The following is a 26,938-nucleotide window of genomic DNA, read 5'->3' on the forward strand; positions in this document are numbered from 1 at the left end:
TTCTTTATCCATTCATCTACTGATGAACATTTAGGTTGCTTCCATATCTTGGCTATTGTAAACAGTGCAGTGATAAACATAGGGGTGCATCTGTCTTTTTCAAACTGGAGTGCTGCATTCTCAGGGTAAATTCCTAGAAGTGGAATTCCTGGGTCAAATGGTATTTCTATTTTGAGCATTCTGAGGAACCTCCATACTGCTTTCCACAGTGTTGAACTAGTTTACATTCCCACCAGCAGTGTAGGAGGGTTCCCCTTTCTCCACAACCTCGCCAACATTTGTTGTTGTTTGTCTTTTCGATGATGGTGATCCTTACTGGTGTGAGGTGATATCTCATTGTGGTTTTAATTTGCATTTCTCTGATGATTAGCGATGTGGAGCATCTTTTCATGTGCCTGTTGGCCATCTGGATTTCTTCTTTAGAGAACTGTCTATTCAGCTCCTCTGCCCATTTTTTAATTGGATTATTTGCTTTTTGTTTGTTGAGGCGTGTGAGCTCTTTATATATTTTGGATGTCAATCCTTTATCGGATCTGTCATTTATGAATATGTTCTCCCATACTGTAGGATACCTTTTTGTTCTATTGATGGTGTCCTTTGCTTTACAAAAGCTTTTTAGCTTGATATAGTCCCACTTGTTCATTTTTGCCTTTGTTTCCCTTGCCTGGGGAGATATGTTCATGAAGAAGTCACTCATGTTTATGTCCATGAGATTTTTGCCTATGTTTTTTTCTAAGAGTTTTATGGTTTCATGACTTCCATTCAGGTCTTTGATCCATTTGGAGTTTACTTTTGTGTATGGGGTTAGATAGTGATCCAGTTTCATTCTCTTACATGTAACTGTCCAGTTTTGCCAGCACCATGTGTTGAAGAGACTGTCATTTCCCCACTGTATGTCCATGGCTCCTTTATCGTATATTAATTGGCCATATATGTTTGGGTTAATGTCTGGAGTCTCTATTCTGTTCCACTGGTCTGTGGCTCTGTTCTTGTCTTTGCCCATCTTTTAATTGGGTTTTTTGGTATGGAGCTGTAGTTCTTCGTACATTATAGATATTAACCCTCATCAGACATATGAACTGCAAATATTTTCTCCCACTCCATGGGTTACCTTTTCACTGTTTGTTTGCTTTAATGTGCAGAAGGTTTTTAAAGATAGTTTTAAATTATGATTTGAACTATGCACTTTATCTCTTTGATCAAGGAAACACAATCCATTCATCCCAACAACTTCTACTTAATAAGCTACTAAATCCTGTTTGCTACTACAGAAACCACAAAGAAGAATGTACTGAGGTAGGAAAACCCAACTCTAAAAACACTACTCTATTGTGTGGATGATCTAAATTTTCCTCCTTGCATTGACACAGGCTATCACATAGCAAAGGTTTATCAACTTTAGGCAGAAAGTGGTTTTTGGAGATAGGCAAGTCTCACAAAATTTGCAGTTTAACTAGTTTTTAAATTAGAGCCAGAATTTATATACTCTTCCTTCACAGACTATAAATCCTCAACTAATGTGCCCCCCAGAATTTTTAAAGCTTTGGAAAATAACTGGAAAGCAGAAGTAGAATGATGACAAACATGGGCATACAGTAGAATTTCAGCTCATGGACAAGCGATCTGTTTCTAGGACACAAAATATGCTACAAATGAGACCCTACAAACTCCTAATGAAAACAAGGGCCCCAAACTAAAAAAAAGACATATAATTTACACGTTAACTTTGAATCTCAAGAATGAGTCTTCCAGATCCTTACTACTCAGCATGGTCAGCAGAAAGAAGCAATAGCCGCTCCCAGGAATCTAGTGAGAAAGCAGATCCTGTGCCCTTCTGCCCCTACTGAAATAGATCCTCATCTTATCAAGACCCCAGGTGGATTTGTACATGTACTCAATTAAATCCACTATTCTAGATACTAGTATTGATATTGTACCTTGAGTTTCAAATACCTGATATTCCTAAAAACTGCTTTATAAATGTTGTCTGGAGTATATAACCAATGACGTTTGGACAAAGCAATGAAAAGAATAAATTAAAACTGTCCAAAGTAGCATCCACCAACAAGATTTAGTATTGATTCACAGACAGAATGCAAATAAGGCTTCCAACTCATTGACCAGAATGGAAAAACCCAATTATTCAGAAAAAAAATGTACTGATAGTTAAATAAAGAAATTTGGTGATGCCTCTCTTGGGCATAATGATCCACTTGATAGGATGAATTGTGACAGTCTTTTTTTATGGCTGGAAAAAGGACAAATGAACTTTTATGGATTTGTATATAGTTTGTGAGTACTAGATTTTGTGGCAATGGAGGAAATTACTCAGGGCTAGAGCTGATAGGTATAAATAAAATTAGTTGTTACCCGTATCCCATTCATATGCACAACACAGTTCCACTAGTAGTACCTATCATTATAATTAAGGATTCCCAATTGGAGGACTTCCCAACAGAACTGTTTAAAAAGTCTACCCTTTCCAGAAATTGAAATCTCTTCCCCCTTCACATTTATTGATACTCATTAAGTCTCAAGAGCTCTCTTGCAGAATTATTTGCTCCAATAATTTGCAACTATCTCTTCATGGTGGGCAAGCCACAGCTGTCATTTTCAAGGGTATCTGGCATGGTCCCTCAACTGTTCAGGAGCTAGAAATACAAGCCTAACTTTAAACATTATGAAAAAAAGAAGTAAATAAAAGTATGTCACTGACTGAACGAAGCATTATTAAACTAAACAATGATAAGCAACTTAAATATGTACATCCTTTGTAACAACAAAAACTGAGGAAATTATGAGTGTGTGTATACGCACACATAAACATTTAAATATACCTATATACGCACTGAATATTTCTGGAAGGATACTCAATAAACCAGAAACTGTAGTTGTCTAAGGGGAAGGGTCCTGAAGATCTTAAGTGAAAGGAAGATGTATTTTCACTATACATAACTTTGTACTGTTTAAAAATTTTGCAATAAAATACATTTTTATTACTTACAAAAGTTTAGTTGATAAAACAAATGAAATCGGGCATTCACATAATAAAATAATTTTTAAAAATAAGGCTCCTTTATTTCTCAAGTATTTGTTACTCTGCAATGTAGATTCTACCTAGGTAATAGTTTCAACTTTGGAAAGAAAAAATACAGGTTGCAGTCAAGGTTATTTTCCTTTCTTTGACTCTCATTGCTTTCCATACTTAAAAACAAAGCCAAATAATTGGTTTTCAGCAAGAATACACATATCCCTCCTGTAAAAAAAACTCCAATATATTTAAATATACTTAAAATATATTTAAAAGTCCATTTTCAGTGTTCCAGAAATTCATTACTCAGGATAAAAATGCCCATTCCTACTCTATAGGAAAAGTCAACAGGTATGAAGGGGTATGAAAGAATAGTACATTAATGACTCCCCAACACATTACACCTTACAGATCCACCCTCTGTGTAGCCCCCTCCCACACTGACTCAGGACTTGGACATGTGACTTGCTTTGGCCAACAGGACATCTGCAAATGTCAATACAAAGGAGAGGCTTGATAAGCACTTAAGACTGGGACTTGCCCTTTGGATTGCAGCCATCACCACATAAAGAAACCCAGTCTGGCCTCCTTAAAGATAAAAGACCAGAGGGGCGGAAGATGGCGGCGTGAGTAGAGCAGCGGAAATCTCCTCCCAAAACAACATATATCTATGAAAATATAACAAAGACAACCCTTCCTAGAATAAAGACCAGAGGACACAGGACAATATCCAGACCACATCCACACCTGAGAGAACCCAGCGCCTCGTGAAGGGGGTAAGATACAAGCCCTGGCCCCGCGGGAGCCGAGCGCCCCTCCCCCCAGCTCCCGGCGGGAGAAGAGCAGGCAGAGCGGGAGGGAGACGGAGCCCAGGACTGCCGAACACCCAGCCCCAGCCATCCGGGCCAGAGTGCAGGGCGCTTGATACTGGGAAAACAGGACAGCAAGAACAGTGAGCAGGCACTGGAGGCTGGGCGACAGAGGACATAAGAAAAGCGCGCGACCATTTTTTTTTTTTGCTTTTTTGCTGCTTTGTTTTGGCGAGCGCTTTTTGGAAGTCTTAAAAGGACAGGGACCCCAATACTAGGGAAACAGGGCAGAAAGACCGGTGAGCAGAGGCCTGAGGCTGGCACCGGAGAATAAAGAAAAACGAACGACCACCATTTTTTTTTTTAATTAAAAAAAAATTTTTTTTTTTTTTTAATTAAAAAAATTTTTTTTTCTTGTTTTTTTTTGTGGTCGTTGTTTTGTTTTGGCGGGTGCTTTTTGGAAGTCTTAAAGGGGCAGGGCAGGTCACTTAATCCAGAGGTAGGGAATCTGGGATCTCTGGGCACCCTAACCCCTGGGCTGCAGGGAGCAGGGAGGCCCCTTACGGAGATAAATAGCCTCCCAGCAGCTCCTGCTCCAACGCGACTCCACCATTTTGGAGTAGCTGCCCGAGCCAGGCCACGCCCACAGCAACAGCAGAGATTAACTCCATAGCAGCCGGGCAGGAAGCAGAAACCCTGTCTGCGCGCAGCTGCGCAGCACAAGCCACTAGAGGCCGCTGTTCTCCCAGGAGAGGAGGGCCACAAACCAACAAGAAAGGAAGTCCTTCCAGCCGTCACTCGTCCCAGCTCTGCAGACTATTCCTATCACCATGAAAAGGCAAAGCTACAGGCAGACAAAGATCACAGAGACAACACCAGAGAAGGAGACAGACCTAACCAGTCTTCCTGACAAATATTTCAAAATAAGAATCATAAACATGCTGACAGAGATGCAGAGAAATACGCAAGAAAAATGGGATGAAGTCCGGAAAGAGATCACAGATGCCAGAAAGGAGATCGCAGAAATGAAACAAACTCTGGAAGGGTTTATAAGCAGAATGGATAGAATGCAAGAGGCCATTGATGGAATTGAAATCAGAGAACAGGAACGCATAGAAGCTGACATAGAGAGAGACAAAAGGATCTCCAGGAATGAAACAATATTAAGAGAACTGTGTGACCAATCTAAAAGGAACAATATCTGTATTATAGGGGTCCCAGAAGAAGAAGAGAGAGGAAAAGAGATGGAAAGTATCTTACAAGAAATAATTGCTGAAAACTTCCCCACACTGGGGGAGGAAGTAATCGAACAGACCACGGAAATACACAGAACCCCCAACAGAAAGGATCCAAGAAGGGCAACACCAAGACACATAATAATTAAAATGGCAAAGATCAAGGACAAGGAAAGAGTGTTAAAGGCAGCTAGAGAGAAAAAGGTCACCTATAAAGGGAAACCCATCAGGCTAACGTCAGATTTCTCAACAGAAACCCTACAGGCCAGAAGAGAATGGCATGATATATTTAATACAATGAAACAGAAGGGCCTTGAACCAAGGATACTGTATCCAGCACGACTATCATTCAAATATGACGGTGGGATTAAACAATTCCCAGACAAACAAAAGCTGAGGGAATTTGCTTTCCACAAACCACCTCTACAGAACATCTTACAGGGACTGCTCTAGATGGGAGCACTCCTAGAAGGAGCACAGCTCAAAACACCCAACATATGAAGAATCGAGGAGGAGGAACAAGAAGGGAGAGAAGAAAAGAATCTCCAGGTAGTGTATATAACAGCTCAATAAGCGAGCTAAGTTAGGCAGTAAGATACTAAAGAGGCTAACCTTGAACCTTTGGTAACCACGAATTTAAAGCCTGCAATGGCAATAAGTACATATCTTTCAATAGTCACCCTAAATGTTAATGGGTTGAATGCACCAATCAAAAGACACAGAGTAACAGAATGGATAAAAAAGCAAGACCCATCTATATGCTGCTTACAAGAAACTCACCTCAAACCCAAAGACATGTACAGACTAAAAGTCAAGGGATGGAAAAACATATTTCAAGCAAACAACAGTGAGAAGAAAGCAGGGGTTGCAGTACTAATATCAGACAAAATAGACTTCAAAACAAAGAAAGTAACAAGAGATAAAGAAGGACACTACATAATGATAAAGGGCTCAGTCAAACAAGAGGATATAACCATTCTAAATATATATGCACCCAACACAGGAGCACCAGCATATGTGAAACAAATACTAACAGAACTAAAGGGGGATATAGACTGCAATGCATTCATTCTAGGAGACTTCAACACACCACTCACCCCAAAGGAGAGATCCACTGGGCAGAAAATAAGTAAGGACACGGAAGCACTGAACAACACAGTAGAGCAGATGGACCTAATAGACATCTATAGAACTCTACATCCAAAAGCAGCGGGATATACATTCTTCTCAAGTGCACATGGAACATTCTCCAGAATAGACCACATACTAGGCCACAAAAAGAGCCTCAGAAAATTCCAAAAGATTGAAATCCTACCAACCAACTTTTCAGACCACAAAGGCATAAAACTAGAAATAAACTGTACAAAGAAAGCAAAGAGGCTCACAAACACATGGAGGCTTAACAACACGCTCCTAAATAATCAATGGATCAATGACCAAATCAAAATGGAGATCCAGCAATATATGGAAACAAATGACAACAACAACACTAAGCCCCAACTTCTGTGGGACACAGCAAAAGCAGTCTTAAGAGGAAAGTATATAGCAATCCAAGCATATTTAAAAAAGGAAGAGCAATCCCAAATGAATGGTCTAATGACACAATTATCGAAATTGGAAAAAGAAGAACAGATGAGGCCTAAGGTCAGCAGAAGGAGGGACATAATAAAGATCAGAGAAGAAATAAATAAAATTGAGAAGAATAAAACAATAGCAAAAATCAATGAAACCAAGAGCTGGTTCTTCGAGAAAATAAACAAAATCGATAAGCCTCTAGCCAGACTTATTAAGAAGAAAAGAGAGTCAACACAAATCAACAGTATCAGAAACGAGACAGGAAAAATCACGACGGACCCCACGGAAATGCAAAGAATTATTGGAGAATACTATGAAAACCTATATGCTAACAAGCTGGGAAACCTAGGAGAAATGGACAACTTCCTAGAAAAATATAACCTTCCAAGATTGACCCAGGAAGAAACAGAAAATCTAAACAGACCAATTACCAGCAACGAAATTGAAGCGTTAATCAAAAAACTACCAAAGAACAAAACCCCCGGGCCAGATGGATTTACCTCGGAATTTTATCAGACATACAGGGAAGACATAATACCCATTCTCCTTAAAGTTTTCCAAAAAATAGAGGAGGAGGGGATACTCCCAAACTCATTCTATGAAGCTAACATCACCCTAATACCAAAACCAGGCAAAGACCCCACCAAAAAAGAAAACTACAGACCAATATCCCTGATGAACGTAGATGCAAAAATACTCAACAAAATATTAGCAAACCGAATTCAAAAATACATCAAAAGGATCATACACCATGACCAAGTGGGATTCATTCCAGGGATGCAAGGATGGTACAACATTCGAAAGTCCATCAACATCATCCACCACATCAACAAAAAGAAAGACAAAAACCACATGATCATCTCCATAGATGCTGAAAAAGCATTTGACAAAGTTCAACATCCATTCATGTTAAAAACTCTCAGCAAAATGGGAATAGAGGGCAAGTACCTCAACATAATAAAGGCCATCTATGATAAACCCACAGCCAACATTATATTGAACAGCGAGAAGCTGAAAGCATTTCCTCTGAGATCGGGAACTAGACAGGGATGCCCACTCTCCCCACTGCTATTTAACATAGTACTGGAGGTCCTAGCCACGGCAATCAGACAAAATAAAGAAATACAAGGAATCCAGATTGGTAAAGAAGAAGTTAAACTGTCACTATTTGCAGATGACATGATACTGTACATAAAAAACCCTAAAGACTCCACCCCAAAACTACTAGAACTGATATCGGAATACAGCAAAGTTGCAGGATACAAAATGAACACACAGAAATCTGTGGCTTTCCTATATACTAACAATGAACCAACAGAAAGAGAAATCAGGAAAACAACTCCATTCACAATTGCATCAAAAAAAATAAAATACCTAGGAATAAACCTAACCAAAGAAGTGAAAGACTTATACTCTGAAAACTACAAGTCACTCTTAAGAGAAATTAAAGGGGACACTAACAGATGGAAACTCATCCCATGCTCGTGGCTAGGAAGAATTTATATCATCAAAATGGCCATCCTGCCCAAAGCAATATACACATTTGATGCAATCCCTATGAAACTACCAGCAACATTCTTCAATGAACTGGAACAAATCATTCAAAAATTCATATGGAAACACCAAAGACCCCGAATAGCCAAAGCAATCCTGAGAAAGAATAATAAAGTAGGGGGGATCTCACTCCCCAACTTCAAGCTCTACTATAAAGCCATAGTAATCAAGACAATTTGGTACTGGCACAAGAGCAGAGCCACAGACCAATGGAACAGACTAGAGAATCCAGACATTAACCCAGACATATATGGTCAATTAATATTTGATAAAGGAGCCATGGACATACAATGGCGAAATGACAGTCTCTTCAACAGGTGGTGCTGGCAAAACTGGACAGCTACATGTAGGAGAATGAAACTGGACCATTGTCTAACCCCATATACAAAAGTAAACTCAAAATGGATCAAAGACCTGAATGTAAGCCATGAAACCATTAAACTCTTGGAAGAAAACATAGGCAAAAACCTCTTAGACATAAACATGAGTGACCTCTTCTTGAACAGATCTCCCCGGGCAAGGAAAACAACAGCAAAAATGAGTAAGTGGGACTATATTAAGCTGAAAAGCTTCTGTACAGCAAAAGACACCATCAATAGAACAAGAAGGATCTCTACAGTATGGGAGAATATATTTGAAAATGACACATCCGATAAAGGCTTGACGTCCAGAATATATAAGGAGCTCTCACGCCTCAACAAACAAAAAACAAATAACCCAATTAAAAAATGGGCAGAGGAACTGAACAGACAGTTCTCCAAAAAAGAAATACAGATGGCCAACAGACACATGAAAAGATGCTCCACATCGCTAATTATCAGAGAAATGCAAATTAAAACTACAATGAGGTATCACCTCACACCAGTAAGGATGGCTGCCATCCAAAAGACAAACAACAACAAATGTTGGCGAGGCTGTGGAGAAAGGGGAACCCTCCTACACTGCTGGTGGGAATGTAAGTTAGTTCAACCATTGTGGAAAGCAGTATGGAGGTACATCAAAATGCTCAAAACAGACTTACCATTTGACCCAGGAATTGCACTCCTAGGAATTTACCCTAAGAACGCAGCAATCAAGTTTGAGAAAGACAGATGCACCCCTATGTTTATTGCAGCACTATTTACAATAGCCAAGAATTGGAAGCAACCTAAATGTCCATCAATAGATGAATGGATAAAGAAGATGTGGTACATATACACAATGGAATACTACTCAGCCATAAGAAAAGGGCAAAGCCAATCATTTGCAGCAACATGGATGGAGCTGGAGGGTATTATGCTCAGTGAAACAAGCCAAGCGGAGAAAGAGAAATACCAAATGATTTCACTTATCTGTGGAATATAAGAACAAAGGAAAAACTGAAGGAACAAAACAGCAGCAGAATCACAGAACTCAAGAATGGACTAACAGGTACCAAAGGGAAAGGGACTGGGGAGGATGGGTGGGTAGGGAGGGATAAGGGGGGGAGAAGTAGGGGGGTATTAAGATTAACATGCATGGGGGGAGTAGGAGAAAAGGGAGGGCTGTACAACACAGAGAAGGCAAGTAGTGATTCTACAACATTTTGCTATGCTGATGGACAGTGACTGTAAAGGGGTTTATAGGGGAGACCTGGTATAAGGGAGAGCCTAGTAAACATAATATTCGTCATGTAAGTGTAGATTAGTGATAGCAAAAAAAAAAAAAAAAAAAAAGGGCAGTTCCTGTGTGGTAACCTCCAACGAGTTCTACACAAGGGTATAAAGGGCATATAAAAGTGTAGGCAAAGGGTCTGTTTGTGTTTATACAGAGGATCAAAGCCTAATTGGGCTACCCCGAAAATGAACTAAGATACGATATGAAAAAGAACTTCCAACATCTGCACTCTCTGGAAGACTTATGCCAGAAGATGATCATCAAAAAACCCCAACAAAGATCCACACACTGCTACAGCTGTAGATGCACTCATCCCACCAGTTCCTGGACTTGCCATTGGAATGAGGAAGGAGATATCTAAGCTGGCCTGTGCATACAGTAAAACAACAAAATTGGACTGGATCTATACTGTTGGAACTCAACCAAGAATTTGGAGAAGTGCAAATTGTAGCGCTCCAAAGTCTTACAACTACAAACTATTTACTGTTAAAAGAACATATGGCATGTGAACAGTCCCCAGGAATGGGTTGTTTTAATTTGTCTGATTTCTCTCAGACTGTTCAAGTTCAGTTGGACAATATCCACCATATCATAGATAAGTTTTCACAAATGCCTAAGGTGCCTAACTGGTTTTCTTGGTTTCACTGGAGATGGCTGATAATTACAGATATGCTTTGGTTATGTAACTATACTCCTATTATGTTAATGTGTGTGTGCAATTTAAGTAGTAGCTTAAAACCTATACATGCTGAAGTTACTCTACAAGAAGATATATCAAAGAAATAATCAATCTTCCCATGTTTTCTTCCGCCTGCTACCTCTATAGCTTTTCTTCTTCCTTCCTAATTACAACCCTTAAATAGAATTCGTGCCTCATATCAAATTTACCGAGTATCATAATTCTTCCAAGTGGTAAAGATACCTCAAGACAAATGCTGGGCATAGAAGCCACAGGGCATAAATATGCAAAGAAGTAAAAAGCTAACTTTTTCAAACAATAAGGCTTCTCTCTCACTTACCAACTTCACATTTCCCTGTATGGCCCCAGAAGATGACTGGTTAGCCAGAGACGGGTAAGATTCCTCAAGGGAGGAACAACCTAAGACAGGCACAGTCGCAGGGGGGCCATCAGGTGAGAAATTGGGGATCAACAGAGGTGAGGCTTAGAACCTCACCCCCCCGTTCTGAGAGAAATCTTCTGCATACGTGGATGTTTTATTGCCCTGGTCTAGCTTGGATTAACGCATAGTCTACAGGCACACACCTGATCATCTACATGTGCTCTCTTACAACACTAAACTATGTTTTCTACCTCTATCTTGTATCTACCTACCACTTCAGCATTTTATTAAAAATAATAATAATAAAGAGAGAAATGTGGTATCCACATATAAATCAAGTATAAAAACCAAATGAATATTCATATTTGAACTGACTGTTTATAGTTCATAATGCATGAGCAAAACCGAAAGTTTCTGTGATGACTGCCCTTGTACTGTTCACTATGTAACTTATTCATTATGTAAGAATTTGTTCTACATGTAAAAACTTGTTTGTTATGCCTCAGAAGATTGGAGACTGACGAAAATTAGGCTTGGGGTGGATTAATGATTGTGCATTGAGCATTGACTCCCCTATACAGAATTTTATTGTCGTTAACAACCATTTGATCAATAAATATGAGAGATGCCCTCACAAAAAAAAAAAAAAAAAAAAAAAGGACAGACTTCCAATGGTAAAATAAATTAGTAACCGGGATGTAATGTATAGCATAAGGAATATAGTCAAGATATTGTAACAGCCTGGTAGGGTGATAGCTGGAACCTAGAATTATGTATATAAATGTTCTACCACTGTGTTGTACACTTGAAACTCATGTAATGTAATACTGTGTGTCAACTACCCTTCAATAAAAAATAATTATTTAAAAAAAAAAAAAAAAAAAAGACTTGTCAACCAAAAAAAAAAAAAAAAAAAAAAAAGATAAAAGACCAAAAGAAAGAGATACCCAGCCATGTTAGCTGATTCCAGTTCCTAACTGACCATATGAATGCAGTCTTATGAGTGACTAATAGGCAAGATCAGCAGAATTACCACCCTGCTAATACACAGAATTGTGAGAAATAGTAAGTTATAGTTTTTAAGCCACACAGCAGTGGATAACTGATACAGAAGGTCTTATAAATTCTCTGCCCTCTCCTCCCTGAGATCCTTTTTCTGGAGCTATTAGCAGAATGCTTGAAATTTTTATGAGACATAATATAACAGGAAAATTCAGTTTTAGGACAGAGCACTCTCCTTAGGCTTAAGGATGAAAACATTACATGACCTAATTATTAATATCAGAAATCTAGAAAAAATTTTCAAAATCTTACCTCAAAAATTTACTGTTCCCTTCTCCATCATCATCAAAATCCAATCTGGGGAAAGCCAACAATAAATACTGTAAGCCTACTGATGATATAGAACATGAAGAAATTAAAAATTCTCAATCCACAAGCTACCTGAAGACACACCCAAATAAAAGAAGGAAAGAGGAAGTAGACAGAAGTCAAAGAAAGATACATTACCTCTTTCTCACTGTACTAAACTAGGCAAAGAAACTGGGCAATCAAAAGCGTAACTATGGCTACCTTACATTTTCCTAGGGTAGCAATCCTTATTTGCCAAAATTTTACATCAGAGAATAATCTCTCAACAAGGAGCAGGAATCCACTCAAGAAGGACAAGAAAAAATTAATATGAATAACTCTGGTTCAATTTTCATTTCTACAGCCTGTTCTACAATATTACCAGCTTCCTGAAACATCTTTCAAAACAGTGATGTTATATAAAGGAGTGATTTAAGACCTCAAAAGGTTGTTGTTAAACAATGCTTCTTTCCATCATTGATCTATAATAAGCGCATAATATATGTTATCTTCAAGATACTGTGCTAGATGAGGTGAAAACAAGAATTTGTCCTCAAGGGAGTCTTTGCCTAGACAGATACAAATATAAAACAAATGAGAGTGGGAGAGTGCCATGAAAGGAGCACAATCAATATGCTATAGATGTATAGTGAAAACAGAGGTGACTTTCATTTCAGGGGATTAAGGAAGATTTAAATAACAATGTAGGCCAATCTCCTATTAATCTCCTCAATTATTAATTTAATTCTATTCTATTAAACTAAACATTACTCATGTTACCATCCTGTGATCATTCTTGGTATCTCTACCAGTGCAATAACCTGGTATTATGGGCCTCTAGATAGGTTAGATATAAAGTATACAACATCAGTCCTGAAAGTGTTCATTCTTCTTCCTCCCTGCAGCCTCTGATCACCTGTCAAAATCTACCTGCTTTTACCCAATAACTCCATTTCTAAGAATCTGTCCTAAAGAAACAATTCAAAAGAGAAAACATTTATATACAAAGATGTTCACTGAGTATTACATATAACAGTAAAATCTTCAAAATGACATAAATGTTCCCAAATAGGAATTAAATATATTCTTTTATGTAACTATTGAAATTTATACAGAATATGTAACAACATGAAAAAAAAAGTCAATATATATATTTAGATGAAAAGACCAGGCAATGTAAACTATATAATTATATATTTATAACTATGAAAAAAGACCTACATATATAATAAAGAATGAAGGAATTACTCTAAAAAACTGATAAGAAATAACTTTGGGTAAGTAGGGTTATTGCTATTTTATTCTTTTTAACTTTCTATCTTTTCCAATCTTTCTTTAAGAGAAAGTGTGTTACCTCTTTTAAAGTGTATACATTCCTGATTACCAATAATACACATTCATTTCAGAAAATCTGGAAATAATTTTTTTTAATTAGTCTCCTATAATCCCATCACCTAGAAATTTAATGAGCATCCTTTCAGTTTTTTTGCTATGTACACATCACACATTTTTTCTGATATAATAGAATATACATATACTGTAACCTTTTCTCTCATTATTATGAACATTTCTCTGTACTGATACATATTTGTCACTTCTAATAGCCGTACTGTAACTTATTCAACCTATCCTGTAATTTTGAATTTGAATTGCTTCTAATTGTTTGCTATTATATATATAACTGTAAAACTGTGTTTAAGAGAATACACTCTAAAGTTAACCTCCCAAGGTTCATACAGATCTTCCACTTACTAGCTGTAGAACCTTGGGTAAGTTATTTATTCACCCTATTCCTCAGTAAATGAGTTAAAATGTGTAAAACTCTTTAAAGACATAGCAAGTCTTAGTATGTTCCTCATGTTACCACTTTTACCCAGGGTTCACTCTTGCATTACTACTGGTGGGATGAAATTTAAAGATGAGCTATAATATTAACTACATCATTTTGAAAGAGAAAAAAGGGAAATTTAATACCAAAAAATGGATAAAATATTATCCACTCTTCCAGGCCTTTCTAAGCCTTTCCCAATCTTTATCAACCAATTATGGTTTCCATACACTGAAACACACAGCACTGTACTTGCTCCTTTCTTAGTCATTTGGCATATTCTGTCATGTACTAAATTAATGTGTGTAATGATTATCCCTGTCAGATAAACAACTAAAAGACAAGAATTGTGTCTTATTTATCTTTGTATTTTACTAGCAATCAGCCTTGCACTAACAAGGCATTTAATACTTTTAGAACTGAATGGACTCTGCATTCCAAACCAAGCAACATATCAATCACTTAGAGGAGAAATATTCTAGAGTTCACCATTCTCCAAATTCAGAAAAGTAAAAAGCCAACCAAAAAGATTGGAAAATGCAGACACTAAACTTCATGAAAACAGTGAGGTTTTCTCAGCAAGAGTAAAATCTCTGGGCTTAGCCATAATCTTTTACCTTGCAAAGATTTTTGGTTTTAAAAAAATACTATTTATAAGAAACTTAGATAAAAACATCAATTCTATATTTTAAAAAAATTCTAAAAAGAGTTATCTGACAGTAGTATGATGTAAGTAATCAGCTGAAGTGAGACGGAGAGGAACAGCCAAGGGGGCTCAGCAACTAACTAAATCAGGCTGGTTTACAGGCGAGTCATCCACCCAGACTTACCCTGGTCGTCGCTTAAGAGCCCTCTGGACCATGACTCCTCCACCTTGAATTCCAGGCCCAGGGTTTCCAGAGACAATGGCTGGCCCCAGGGATGGTACATCTGATGTCCTTTCTGTTAGAAAAAAATGGAAATACATTTTTAAAAGATGGTCCTTGTTTATCATCATCAAGTGGCTAGAAGAAAGGCTAAATTAAGCAATGGATAAAATCTCAGTAGCTTCCCAGAAAACCCAGATGCTCATAAGCAGATTGTTCCTCTTGAATTTTACACCAGTGAAAGATTTCCCTGTTACTTCAGTTCCCCCCACTTCAGAGAGTTCAGAAGAGGGAGTACTATATTCTGAAGAATGCACTTTTTAAAAACTTCTAATAGTGACATAATATGAATTTAAGCACACAAAAAATTGCTTTATATATTTCACTCATACAACAAATGCATGTAAATGAGCTCCTTTTATTTATTTGGAAAACACAGAAAAGGCAAAAAATAAAAATCACCTAATTTCCAATATTCAAAAAAATTGATACAGAGTAAGTTCCTTGTTATGGCTCCCTTTTCTGCCCCCTAGTCCCCTCCCCTCTCCTTCCAATTCAATCTCACCCCTCAGAAGTAACCATGGTTAACAGCTGAGCTCACCTTATCTTGTATTTTTCCCTCAGATTACATACATCTCTCAAAGAAAAAACAGGCAAATTTTTTCTTAATAAAAAATGGAATCTTGATCTACAACTTGCTTTTGTCATTTAAATATATACATCATGGATATCTACACATCATATATTTTATTCAACCATTCCCCAATTAGTATTTAAATTGTTTCTGTTTACTATTTTTATTATTATAAGCTTTTTACTTTTCTTTTTTATTATCATAAATAATGCTCCAAGATCACTTACATAGACACTTAAATTCTCTCTTGCTATTTAGGATAGATTCCTAAAGATAAAATTCACTGAGGCCCCCAGAAGGGACTAGCAGTTATCAAAGGGGAGGAGTGGGAGGGAGGGAGGGAGAAGGGGATTGTGGGGTATCATGATTAGTACATATATGTGTGGGGGGTCACGGGGAAGACAGTGTAGCACAGAGAAGACAAGTAGGGACTCTATGGCATCTTACTACACTGATGGACAGTGACTGCAGTGGGGTATGGGGTGGACTCGATAATAAGGGTGAATGTATTAACCACATTGTTTTTCTCGTGAAACCTTTGTAAGAGTGTATATCAATGATACCTTAATAAAAAAAAATATATTCACTGAGTTCAAGCATACAACTGTTTAAAATTGTGATGGATACTGCTAAATTAGGTTCCAAAAAGGCTGCTACAATTTATGCTCCCACTAACAGGAGATGAGAATATCTATGTCCCTCAGTGGCACTGGATATTGTTTTTAATTTTACAAATCTGACAGGTATAAATGATATATTATTTGTTTAACTTGTATTATTTCTTTTTATATTTATTAGCCACCTGAAATCAATTAGTTGGCTCTTCATATCTTCAATATTTTTATGCTAAACATCATGTCTTTTTCTAATGAATTTGTAGGCTCTATCAGTATTAATACTGATATTAAGATCTTTGTCTATTATGTATTACAAATATTTTCTCACCCCCTTTATTTGTCTTTAATTATACAATATTTTGCATTTTCATGTTGTTAAATTTATCAACATTTTCCTAAGCAATTAACTAGATTTCTGTCTTGCTTAGGAAATCTCCCCAACTTCCAGATTATTTCCATATTTTCTTATAATAGTTATTTTCACATGTAGATTTTTTTAGTCCACCTGGAACTTATTGCCTTATACTTACGTGGCATAAAGCAGGATTCTAAATTATTTTCTTCCAAATGGATAGCAAATTATTCTAGTATTATTTGCTGAACACCACCCTTTCCACCCTTTCTCTGAAGTGACTCCTTTATTACACTTTAAGTGTCTACAGATAGTGGATCTCTTTCTATGCTTTTATTCTGTATTAATATACTTTCCTGCTCCTGTGTCAATACTGTACACTTTTGATTACAACAGCTTTATAATACATTTTGATTATCAAATAGGAAAGTCCTTTTTTCCCCATTACTTTGCTTTTGTACATATATAAAAAATATTTTCTTTATTAACATATCATTGATATACAGTCTTATGAAGGTTTCACATGAGCAACATTGTGGTTACAACATTCACCCATATTATCGAGTCCCCCTGCCACACCCCATTGAAGTCACTGGCCATCAGCTAAGTAAGATGCTACAGAGTCACTACTTGTCTTCTCTGTGCTATATACTGTTTTCCCTGTGACCCCCCTATATTATGTATGCTAATCATAATGCTCCTTAATCCCATTCTCCCTCCTTCCCCACCCAACCTCCCCCACCTTTCCCTTTGGTAACTTCTAGTCCCTTCTTGGAGTCTGTTGAGTCTGCTGCTGTTTTATTCCTTCAGTTTTTGCTTTGTTGTTATACTCCACAGATGAGTGAAATCATTTGATACTTTCTCTGCCTGGCTTACTTCACTGAGCATAATACCCTCTAGCTCCATCCAGGTTATTGCAAATGGTAGGATTTGTTTTCTTCTTATTGCTGAATAATATTCCATTGTGTATATGTACCACCTCTTCTTTATCCATTCGTCTACTGATGGACACTTAGGTTGCTTCCATATCTTGGCTACGTAAACAGTGCATATGTCTGTGAATCTGGGATCTTGTTTTCTTTGGGTAAATTCCTAGGAGTGTAATTCCTGGGTCAAATGGTATTTCTATTTTTAGTTTTTTGAGAAACCTCCATTGCTTTCCACAACACTTGAACTAGTTTACATTCCCACCGCAGTGTAGGAGGGGTCTCCTTTCTTCGCATCCTCGCCAGCATTTATTGTTCCTTATCTTTTGTATGTTGGCCATCCTTACTGGTGTGAGGTGATATCTCATTGTGGTTTTAATTTGCATTTCTCTGATGATTAGGGATGTGGAGCATCTTTTCATGTGCCTGTTGGCCATCTGAATTTCTTCTCTGGAGAAGTGTCCAGATCTTCCACCCATTTTTTTAATCAGGTTATTTGTTTTTTGGGTACTGAGGTGTGTAACTTCTTTATATATTTTAGATGTTAACCCTTGTACGATATGCCATTTACAAACATATTCTCCCATAATGTAGGATGCCTTTTGTTCTAATGATGGTGTCCTTTGCTGTACAGAAGCTTTTTAGTTTGATGTAGTCCCCTTTGCTCATTTTGCTTTTGTTTCCCTTGCCCAAGGAGATGTGTTCAGGAAAAAGTTGCTCATGTTTATATGCAAGAGATTTTTGCCTGTGTTTTCTTCTAAGAGTTTTAAGGTTTCATGACTTACATTCAAGTCTTTGGTTCATTTCAAGTTTACTTTTGTGTTTGTGTATGGAGTTAGACAATAATCCAGTTTCATTCTCTTACATGTAGCTGTCCAGTTTTGCCAACACCAGCTGTTGAAGAGGCTGTCAATTCCCCATTATATAGCCAGGGGTCCTCTATCATATATTAATTGACCATATATGCTTGGGTTTATATCTTGGCTCTCTATTCTGTTCCATTGATCTATGACTTTGTTCTTGCACCAGTACCAAATTGTCTTGATTACTGTGGCTTTGTAGTAGAGCCTGAAGTTGGGGAGTAATTCCCCCTTGCTTTATTCTTCCTTCTCAGGATTGCTTTGGCTATTCAGGGTCTTTTGTGGTTCCATATGAATTTTAGAACTATCTGTTCTAGTTCATTGAAGAATGTTGTTGGTATTTTGATAGGGATTGCACTGAATCTATAGATTGCTTTAGGCAAGATGGCCATTTTGACAATATTAATTCTTCCTATCCATGAGCACATGTTCCCTATTATTTTAAACTGACTTCCACTCTGGAACAATGGAATAGATGTACTTTACTCCTCTTGCTAAGTGAAACTAAAAGTCCTTGACATAATATATAAAACACAGGAATACTCTGAAAAGTGAAGAAAATAAGGCAGACCTACTAGGAACCCCAGAACTCAAGGAATGACATGGTGATGAGTTCCCTGGGTTTTCTCTTTGCCTCGTACATCCCAGATATGGAGGTGCAAGTCAGCATCCTGTGAACATGAAGGAGTATAGACAAAAACAGTCCCTCAAATAGTCAAAGAACCAGGAAAAGGGGCAACTTAAGGAAGACAGAAAATTCTTAGACAACAACTACTCTACTCTAGCCAAATACCACAGAAAAACTGTGATCCCACTTGCACCCTGCCAGCAAAGGCTAAGTGGGGAGCTCCAACATCTATCCTTGTGAGGTTGTAACAAGGTACCCCAAGACCCCTTCTGGAATGGTGTCAGAGAAAGCAAAAAGGGTCTTAGAATTTTCGTTTCTACTTGTTAGAAATGAGGGTTGTAACCCACAATGTCCATGAAGACCAGGTAGGAAGATATAACTCCCATCCCCATACAGCAGTAACAAAAAGCCCTCTCCTCAGGTGTCAACAGAGACTAAGGAGGGAACCTGGAATTCTATCTTCACCTAGCAACAACAAGATAGCATTTCCCCTTTCCCTCCTAAAGTTGTGTCAGTGAAAACCAGCTAAGACAGATTTAAGTAAGATCCAATCACATAATAAAAAAATGTCCATTTAAAAAATGACTTCATATCAACGACAACCAGGAAGACCTGAAGTTAAATGAAAAATAATCAACAGATACCAACAAATGTTAGAATTATCTGACAAAGAATTTAAAAGCAGCCATGATAAAAACACCTAAACAAGCAGTTGAAATAAATGAAAGAAATAGTAAACCTCAGCAAAGAAATAGGAGATACAAAGAAGAATCAAAGAGAAGTTTTAGAACTGAAATAAAAGTTTAAGTGGATAAGTCCAACAGCAGAGTGGAGGGAACAAAGGAAACAATCAGTTAAATTGAAGACAGAACACTAGAAATTACCCAATCTAAACAGAGAGAAAATAGAAATGAATGGAAAAAAAAAAAATAAGAGAGCCTCAGAGAACTGGGTAACAAAAACAAACGATTTAATCTTTGTGTTGTTAGACTCCTGGAAAGAAAGGAAAAAGAAGGCAAGGCTGAAAAAATAATGTCTTAAAGCTTCCCAATTTGGCAAGAGATGTAACCTGTAGACTCAAGAGGTTAAGTAAACCCCAAAGAATAAATCTAAAGAAATCCATTCCAACACATCACAACTAAACTTCTAAAAACTAAAAACAAAGTTTTGAAGGTAGCTAGAGAAAAACAATACTTATAGAGGAAAATCAATTCAAATGACAGATTTTTCATCAGAAACCATGGAGACCAAAAGAAAGCAGAATGGTATACTTTTATTTTGAAAGAAAAGAACTGTCAAACCAGAATCCTATATCTAGTGAAACCATCATACTGAAATGAAAGGGAATTCAACACATTCTGTGATGATAGAAAACTAAGGAGAATTTGTCACCAACAGACCTATCTTAAAAGAATGGCTAAACAAAGTTCTCTAAGCACAAAGGGAATTACAAAAGAAGAAATTTTGGAACATCAAGAAGGAAGAAAGAACTCAGTAAGGAAAAATATGGGTAAATCATCAGTAAACTTTCCTTCTCAAATTTTCTAAATTATGTTTGATGGTTGAAGCAAAAATTACAATGCTGATGTTTCTAAATGCATACAAAGGAGCTATTTAAGAAAATTACAAATGGGAAGGTAAAAGGACATAAAGTTAAGATTTCAACACTTTACTGAAACTAGCAAAATGACACCACCAAGAGACTGTGACGAATTTGCATATATAATGTGATACCCACTACAGCTATACAAGGAGATACACTAACAAACATAGAAAAAATCAAAACAGAATTCTAAAGAATGTTCAAATAACCTACAGGAAGGCAGGGAAAAACAGAAACAAAAACAAAAACAGAAAGGAAAAAATAAAATGGCAAACTTAAGCCCTAGCATACCAATAATTTTATTAAATGTAAAGGGTCTAAATATATCAATTAACAGAGAGTGACAGAGTAAATTTTAAAACATGACCTAAGGATACACTGTCTACAAGAAACTCAATTCAAACATAATGGTGGAAGCAGGATGAAAGTGTAAAGATGGAAAAAGGTATACCATGTAAACATTAATCAAGGGAAACCAAGAGTGGCTACATTAATAATGATCAGATGAAATAAATTCTACAGCAAATAAAATTACCAGAGAAAAAGAAGGACATCATGTAATAAAGATTCAATCCACCAAGAAGACATTTGGTATATCTGCACCAGAGCTGCAAAATATTTTAAATAAAACTGATAGAACAGAAAGGGGTAAATAATTATAGGTGGAGACTTCAATGCCCCCTCTCAACAATTGGCAGAATAGAAAAACACCAAAGATACAGAAGATCTCAATGACACCATCAACCAACTGCATCTAACTAACATTCATAGAAGCTTTTCACCCAACAGCAGATAAACATTCTTTTCAAGTGTCCCCAGAACATATACCAAGACAGACCATATTCTGGGCCATTAAGCCGACCTCAATAACTTTTGAAAGAATTTAAATCATAGAGTGCATTCTTTACCCACAATGGAATCAAACTAGAAATCATTAACAGAAAGATAACAGGCAAATCTCCATATACTTGGACACTAAACAACATACTTTAAATGATCAATGAGTCAAAGAGCAAGTCTCAAGGGAAATTAAAAATACACTGCACTAAAATGAAAATGAAAATGCAAATAGTAAAATTTGAAGGACACAGCAAAAGCTGTACTCAGAGGAATTTTATAGCACTAAAATACTTATATTGGAAAAGAGGAAAAGTCAAATCATAAGCTTCTACCCCAAGAACCTAGGAAAAGAAAATAAACTCAAGCAACCAAAAGGAAGGAAATAAGAAGAATATAAATCAATGAATATGCAAACAGAAAAATAAGAAAATGAATGAAACAAAGAGTTGGTTCTGTAAATAAATAAATAAAACTGACAAACCTCTGCAAGACAGACAAAAAGAGAAGACCAAACTACCAGTATTAGGAATGAAAGCAGGGATATCACTGAAGACCCCTAAGAAATAAAGAGATAACTAGGAATACAAAGAATAACTTGCATACATGAATTGGCCAATGTAGACAAAATGGATCAATTCCTTGAGAAACACAAACTAAAACAACTGACTCACAAAATAGATGACTTGAATGTCCCTACAGTTATTATGAAATAGAATTCACAATTTTAAAACTCAAAAAAGGAATCTCTAAGTCCAGATGATTTCATTGTAGAATTCTACCAAACATTTGAAAAATTGACACATATTCCTTTCCTCAAGATACTAATTGAGGGACACTTACCAATTAATCTCATGAAGCTAGTATTACCCTGATAACAAAAACTAAAGACAGTACAAAATAAAACAATAAAAGAGACCAATATTCCTCATGAAAAGATACAAAAATCCTTAACAAATACTATTCAGCAATTTTAGCAAACAGAATTTGGCAATTTGGAAAAAAATTACACAGTATGACCAAATGTGATTTATTCTAGGAAAACAAACTGTTCAATACTTAAAAATCAACCAGTGTAAGATGGACAGTGACTGCAGTGGGGTATGGGGGGACTCGATAATAAGGGTGAGTGTAGTAACCACATTGTTTTTCTTGTGAAACCTTCAAAAGAGTGCATATCAATGATACCTTAACAAAAAAAATCAATCTGTGTAATTAGACATTTTAACAGGCTAAGAAAAATAACACATGGTCTTATCAACCTATGCATAAAAAACATTTAATAAACTTTAACACCCATTCCTAATAAAAACTCAAGAAAAATAGGAAAAGAGGGAAATGTCAACCTGATTTTTAAAAATCTACAAAACAAAAACCCTAAAGCTAACACTACATGCTTAATGGTGAAAAACAATGCTTTCTTCCTAAGATTGGGAACTAGGCAAAAATGTACCCACTCTTCACTTATTCATAGTATGGGAAGTTCTAGTCAATGCTAAATACAATAAAAGGCATACAGATCAAAAAGGAAAAAATAAAACTGTCCCCATTTGCAGATGACATGACTGCCTTTTTAGAAAATCCTAAGGAATCTACCAAAAAAGCTTCTAGAACAAATAAGTGCACTCAGCAAAGTTACTGGAGACAAGATAAATAGGCAAAAATGTTTTTTCTATATACAGACACCAAAATTTAAAATACAAAACCATTTATAATCATTAAAAAATATATATTTAAGTGTAAATCTAATAAACACACAAGACTTGTATGCTGATAACTTCTACGCTGATGACAGCAATAAGATGATCTAAATAAATGGAAGGACATACCATGATCATGAACTGAAAGACACAACATAGTAAAGATGTCAATTCTCTTCAAACTGATAAACAGGTTTAATGTAAGTACTATCAAAATTCTACTAAGATGTTTTCGTAAATATAAGTGAGATTAAAATTTACATGGGAAGATAAACAACTATATTAACTAAAACAATTTTGACAAAGAAAAAGTGGGAAGAATCAGTGTATCCAATTTCAAGACTTACACAGCTACAGTATTCAAGACTGTGTGGTCTTGGGAGAGGGCCACATAATGGAACTCAGAAACAGACCAACACAAATTGCCCTTCTGACAAAAGTACAAAAGCAACTCAAAGAGGAAAGCCCTTTCAATAAATGGTGCTAGGGCAACTAGACATCTGAAGGCCAAAAAATGAGCCTCAATCTAAGCTTCACCCCTTATACAAAAATTAATCAAAATGGAATACAGACTTAAATGTAGAATGTAAAATTATGTAACATCTAGAGAAAACTTAGAAGAAAATCTTCAGAATCTAGGCTAAGCAGAGTTCTTAAGACTTGGCACCAAAAGCATGATCTATGAAAGGAAAAACTGATAAATCAGACTTCATTAAAATTAAAAACTTCCTCCGTGAAAGACTGTCAGAGGATGAAAAGACAAGTTACAGTGGGAGAAAACACTGCAAAGGAGGACTCTTATCTAGAATATAAAAATAACTCTCAAAACTCAACAGTAAAAAAGCAAATGGTCTGATTACAACATAGGCAAAAGACATGAAGACAGTTCCCCCAGAAAACAAATGGCAAATAAGCATATGAGAGTATGCTGAACATCACTAGTGATAAGGGAAATGCAAATTAAAATATACTATATACCTACCAGAATTTGTAAAATAAAAAATAATGGATACCAAATGTTGGGAAGACTACAGAAAAAACAAATCACTTATACATTGCTGGTGAGAATGTAATATACTACAGTCACTCCAGAAAACAGTTTGGGAGTTTCTTTAGAAACAAAACACATGGGGGCAGAGAAAAAGATGGCGGAACAGGAAGACAAGGAGGAAACCTCCTTCCAAAAACACATAAAAGAGGAAAATACAGCAAATACAACCGCACCTGAAAATGACCTAAACTGCAGAACAGACCACCTATACCTGGGAAAGAAGAGAGGACCACATAGAAAACGGTGAGGTGGCAAAGCCGAGATCCAGTGGAACCCAAGCCCTCCCTCACACCAGCCTACAGGCAGGAGAAAGAGGAACAGAGTGGGAAGAGGGTAGAAGCCAGGATCACTGTATACCTGGCCCTGAAGATCTACTCTGGAAGCATGAGCTGGGTTCTGGTGAGTAGTGGGACTGAACATCAGGGAGGGACAGGTGGAACACTCTGGGAGGCTGAGACTCCAGCCAGGGTGGGAGGACAGGCACGCTTCACCTGTCCTAAGACCAACTGCAGAAGCTGCAGTTTGAAAGACCTGCCAGCAGTGGGATTGGCAGAGGGGCAAGGGTTGGATGGAACTCTCTCCTCAGGAGAAAGGGCGGGTGGAGGACATCCCCTAAGCCCTCCCTCAGCCCAACAGTTCAGGAACTCTTGAGAGTCCCAGGTGCTCCATCCCCCTCACTGATTATTGCAGCCCCAAGGCTCCTGCCTGTGCCAATACCAGCAGCCAACCCACTCAGCCCAGTAGCAGCATCAGACATTGCTGCCTGTCAGGCAGAAAGAGAATCTCCCAGCTTTACCAGCCCTATTTCAGCCCAACCAGGAAGTTGCCTGCAGGAACCAGCCCGAAGAACTCCATCCTCCCCAGGGCTGTCCAAACCCAGTACTGTGCATCCAGCCCGGGCAGAGTCACACATCAACCTGCCATTAGCCCCATTAACACAGCAGCTCCGCAATTGCTGCAGGACATGCAGAGAGTGGCCCACCCACAGGGATCCCAGCAGACTTCTGCACTGATCACAAAGGCAGCGGTTGAAACTAACTGCTAGCACAGATTCAGACCACTACAGAAGACAGACAGAAAGGTAGCAGCCCCACCCACTGCATGCCAACAACTGGGGCTCCTGCAAAGTAGAACTACACACTGGAGAGTAAAGAATCTTGAGCTTCTTGGCAGCACAGGACACCTTCTTTATAAAGCTATTACTCTATAGGCCAGGAAGCACAGCAGAACCACCTAATATAAAAAAAGAAATACAGAAATCCTGACAAAACCAGGTGGCAGAGGAATCTGTTCCAAACAAAACTACAGGACAGGACACCCGAAAGAGGGCTAAATGAAACAGAGATCACCAATCTTCTTGTTAAAATTTTCAAAATAAAAGTCATAAACATGCCCACTGATTTACAGAAAAATATTCAAGATCTCAGGGAGGACTTCAACAAAGAGACAGAAGACCTGAAAAGAGACACTCAGAGCTGAAGAATACAGTACCTGAAATGAAACCTACAATGGAGGGATTTAAGAGTAGATTGCTGCAGGTAGAGGAGAGAGTTAATGAGATGGAAAGTAGAGAACAGTAGAACAACGAAGTTGAGAAACAGAGAGAAAAAAGGATCTCTAAGAATGAAAGAATAATAACACAGCTATGTAACCAATCCAAATTGAACAATACTTGCATAATAGGGGTACCAGAAGGCGAACAGAGAGACAAAGGGAAAAGTCCCTTTGAATACACAGCTGTTGAAAACTTCCCCAATCTGGGGAAGGAAATAGACACTCAGGTCATAGAAGTACAGAGAGCCCCAAACAAAACGAATGCCAGGAAGACAACACCAAGACACTTAATAATAAACATGGCAAAGATCAAGGACAAGCAGAGAGTAGTGAAAGCAGCCAGAGAGAGAGAAAAAGATTACTTATAAAAGGAAACACCATCAGGTTATCAGTAGACTTCTCAGCAAAAACTTTACAGGCCAGAAAGGAGTGACATGCTATATCTAATGTACTGAAACAGAGGAACCTCCAACCAAAAATCCTCTACCCAGCAAGAGTATCATGTAACTTTGAAGCAAGATTAAACAATGTCCAGATAAACAAAAGGTGAAGGAATTCACAACCACTAAGCCGTCTTACAGGATATGTTAAAAGGACTGCTGTAGATGGAAATGTCCCTAAGGCTAAATAGTTTCCACCAGTGAAAATTAAACCACAGTGAAGTATAACAACAAAGCAAAACCGAAGGAACAGAACAGCTGCAGACTCACAGACTCCAAGGGACTAGCAGTTACCCAAAGGGAAGGGGCTGGAGAGAGTGGAGAGGGAGGGAGAAGGGGATTAAGGAGCATTATAATTACCACACACAACACAAATAAATCATGGAGAAGGCAGTGTAGCATGGAAAAGACAGGTAATAACTCCATAGCATCTTACCATGCTGATGAACAGTGACTGCAGTGGGATGGGGGGAGACTCGATAATATGGGTGAATGTTGAAACCACAATGTTATTCATGTAAAACCTACATAAGATTGTATATCAATGATACATTAACTTTAAAAAAAAAAGAAAAAGAAACCCACAGTAAAGGTAGTAGACCAATTAATTACCAAGGAAGTATGAAATTAAAGCAAATGAAGCAAAATCAACTATACACAAAATCAGTCAAGGGATACACAGAAAGTGCAGATTAAGGGCATCTAATATAAAAAGTTTGGAGAAGGAAGAAAAAGGAAAAGAAGTACTTTTTTACTGTGTGTGAAATAGAGTAAGGAGCAATTTAAGATAGA

General features: G+C 37.4%; 1 protein-coding gene across 4 annotated transcripts in view; it reads right to left on the reverse strand.

The window, feature by feature from the left end:
• ARNT (aryl hydrocarbon receptor nuclear translocator) overlaps positions 1 to 26,938 on the reverse strand; it is a 104,074-nt gene that overhangs the window by 28,647 nt on the left and 48,489 nt on the right. For all 4 annotated transcript variants that reach the window (XM_036905231.2, XM_036905229.2, XM_036905232.2 and 1 more), the window contains exons 2-3: positions 14,909 to 15,020; positions 12,215 to 12,259 (exon numbers count right to left, since the gene is read on the reverse strand). In XM_036905231.2, coding sequence (XP_036761126.1) covers positions 12,215 to 12,259; positions 14,909 to 15,020 — 157 coding nt within the window. The remainder of the gene's footprint in view (positions 1 to 12,214; positions 12,260 to 14,908; positions 15,021 to 26,938) is intronic.

This window comes from Manis pentadactyla, chromosome 4 (genome assembly GCF_030020395.1).
Source record: "Manis pentadactyla isolate mManPen7 chromosome 4, mManPen7.hap1, whole genome shotgun sequence".
Classification (NCBI taxonomy): Eukaryota; Metazoa; Chordata; class Mammalia; order Pholidota; family Manidae; genus Manis; species Manis pentadactyla.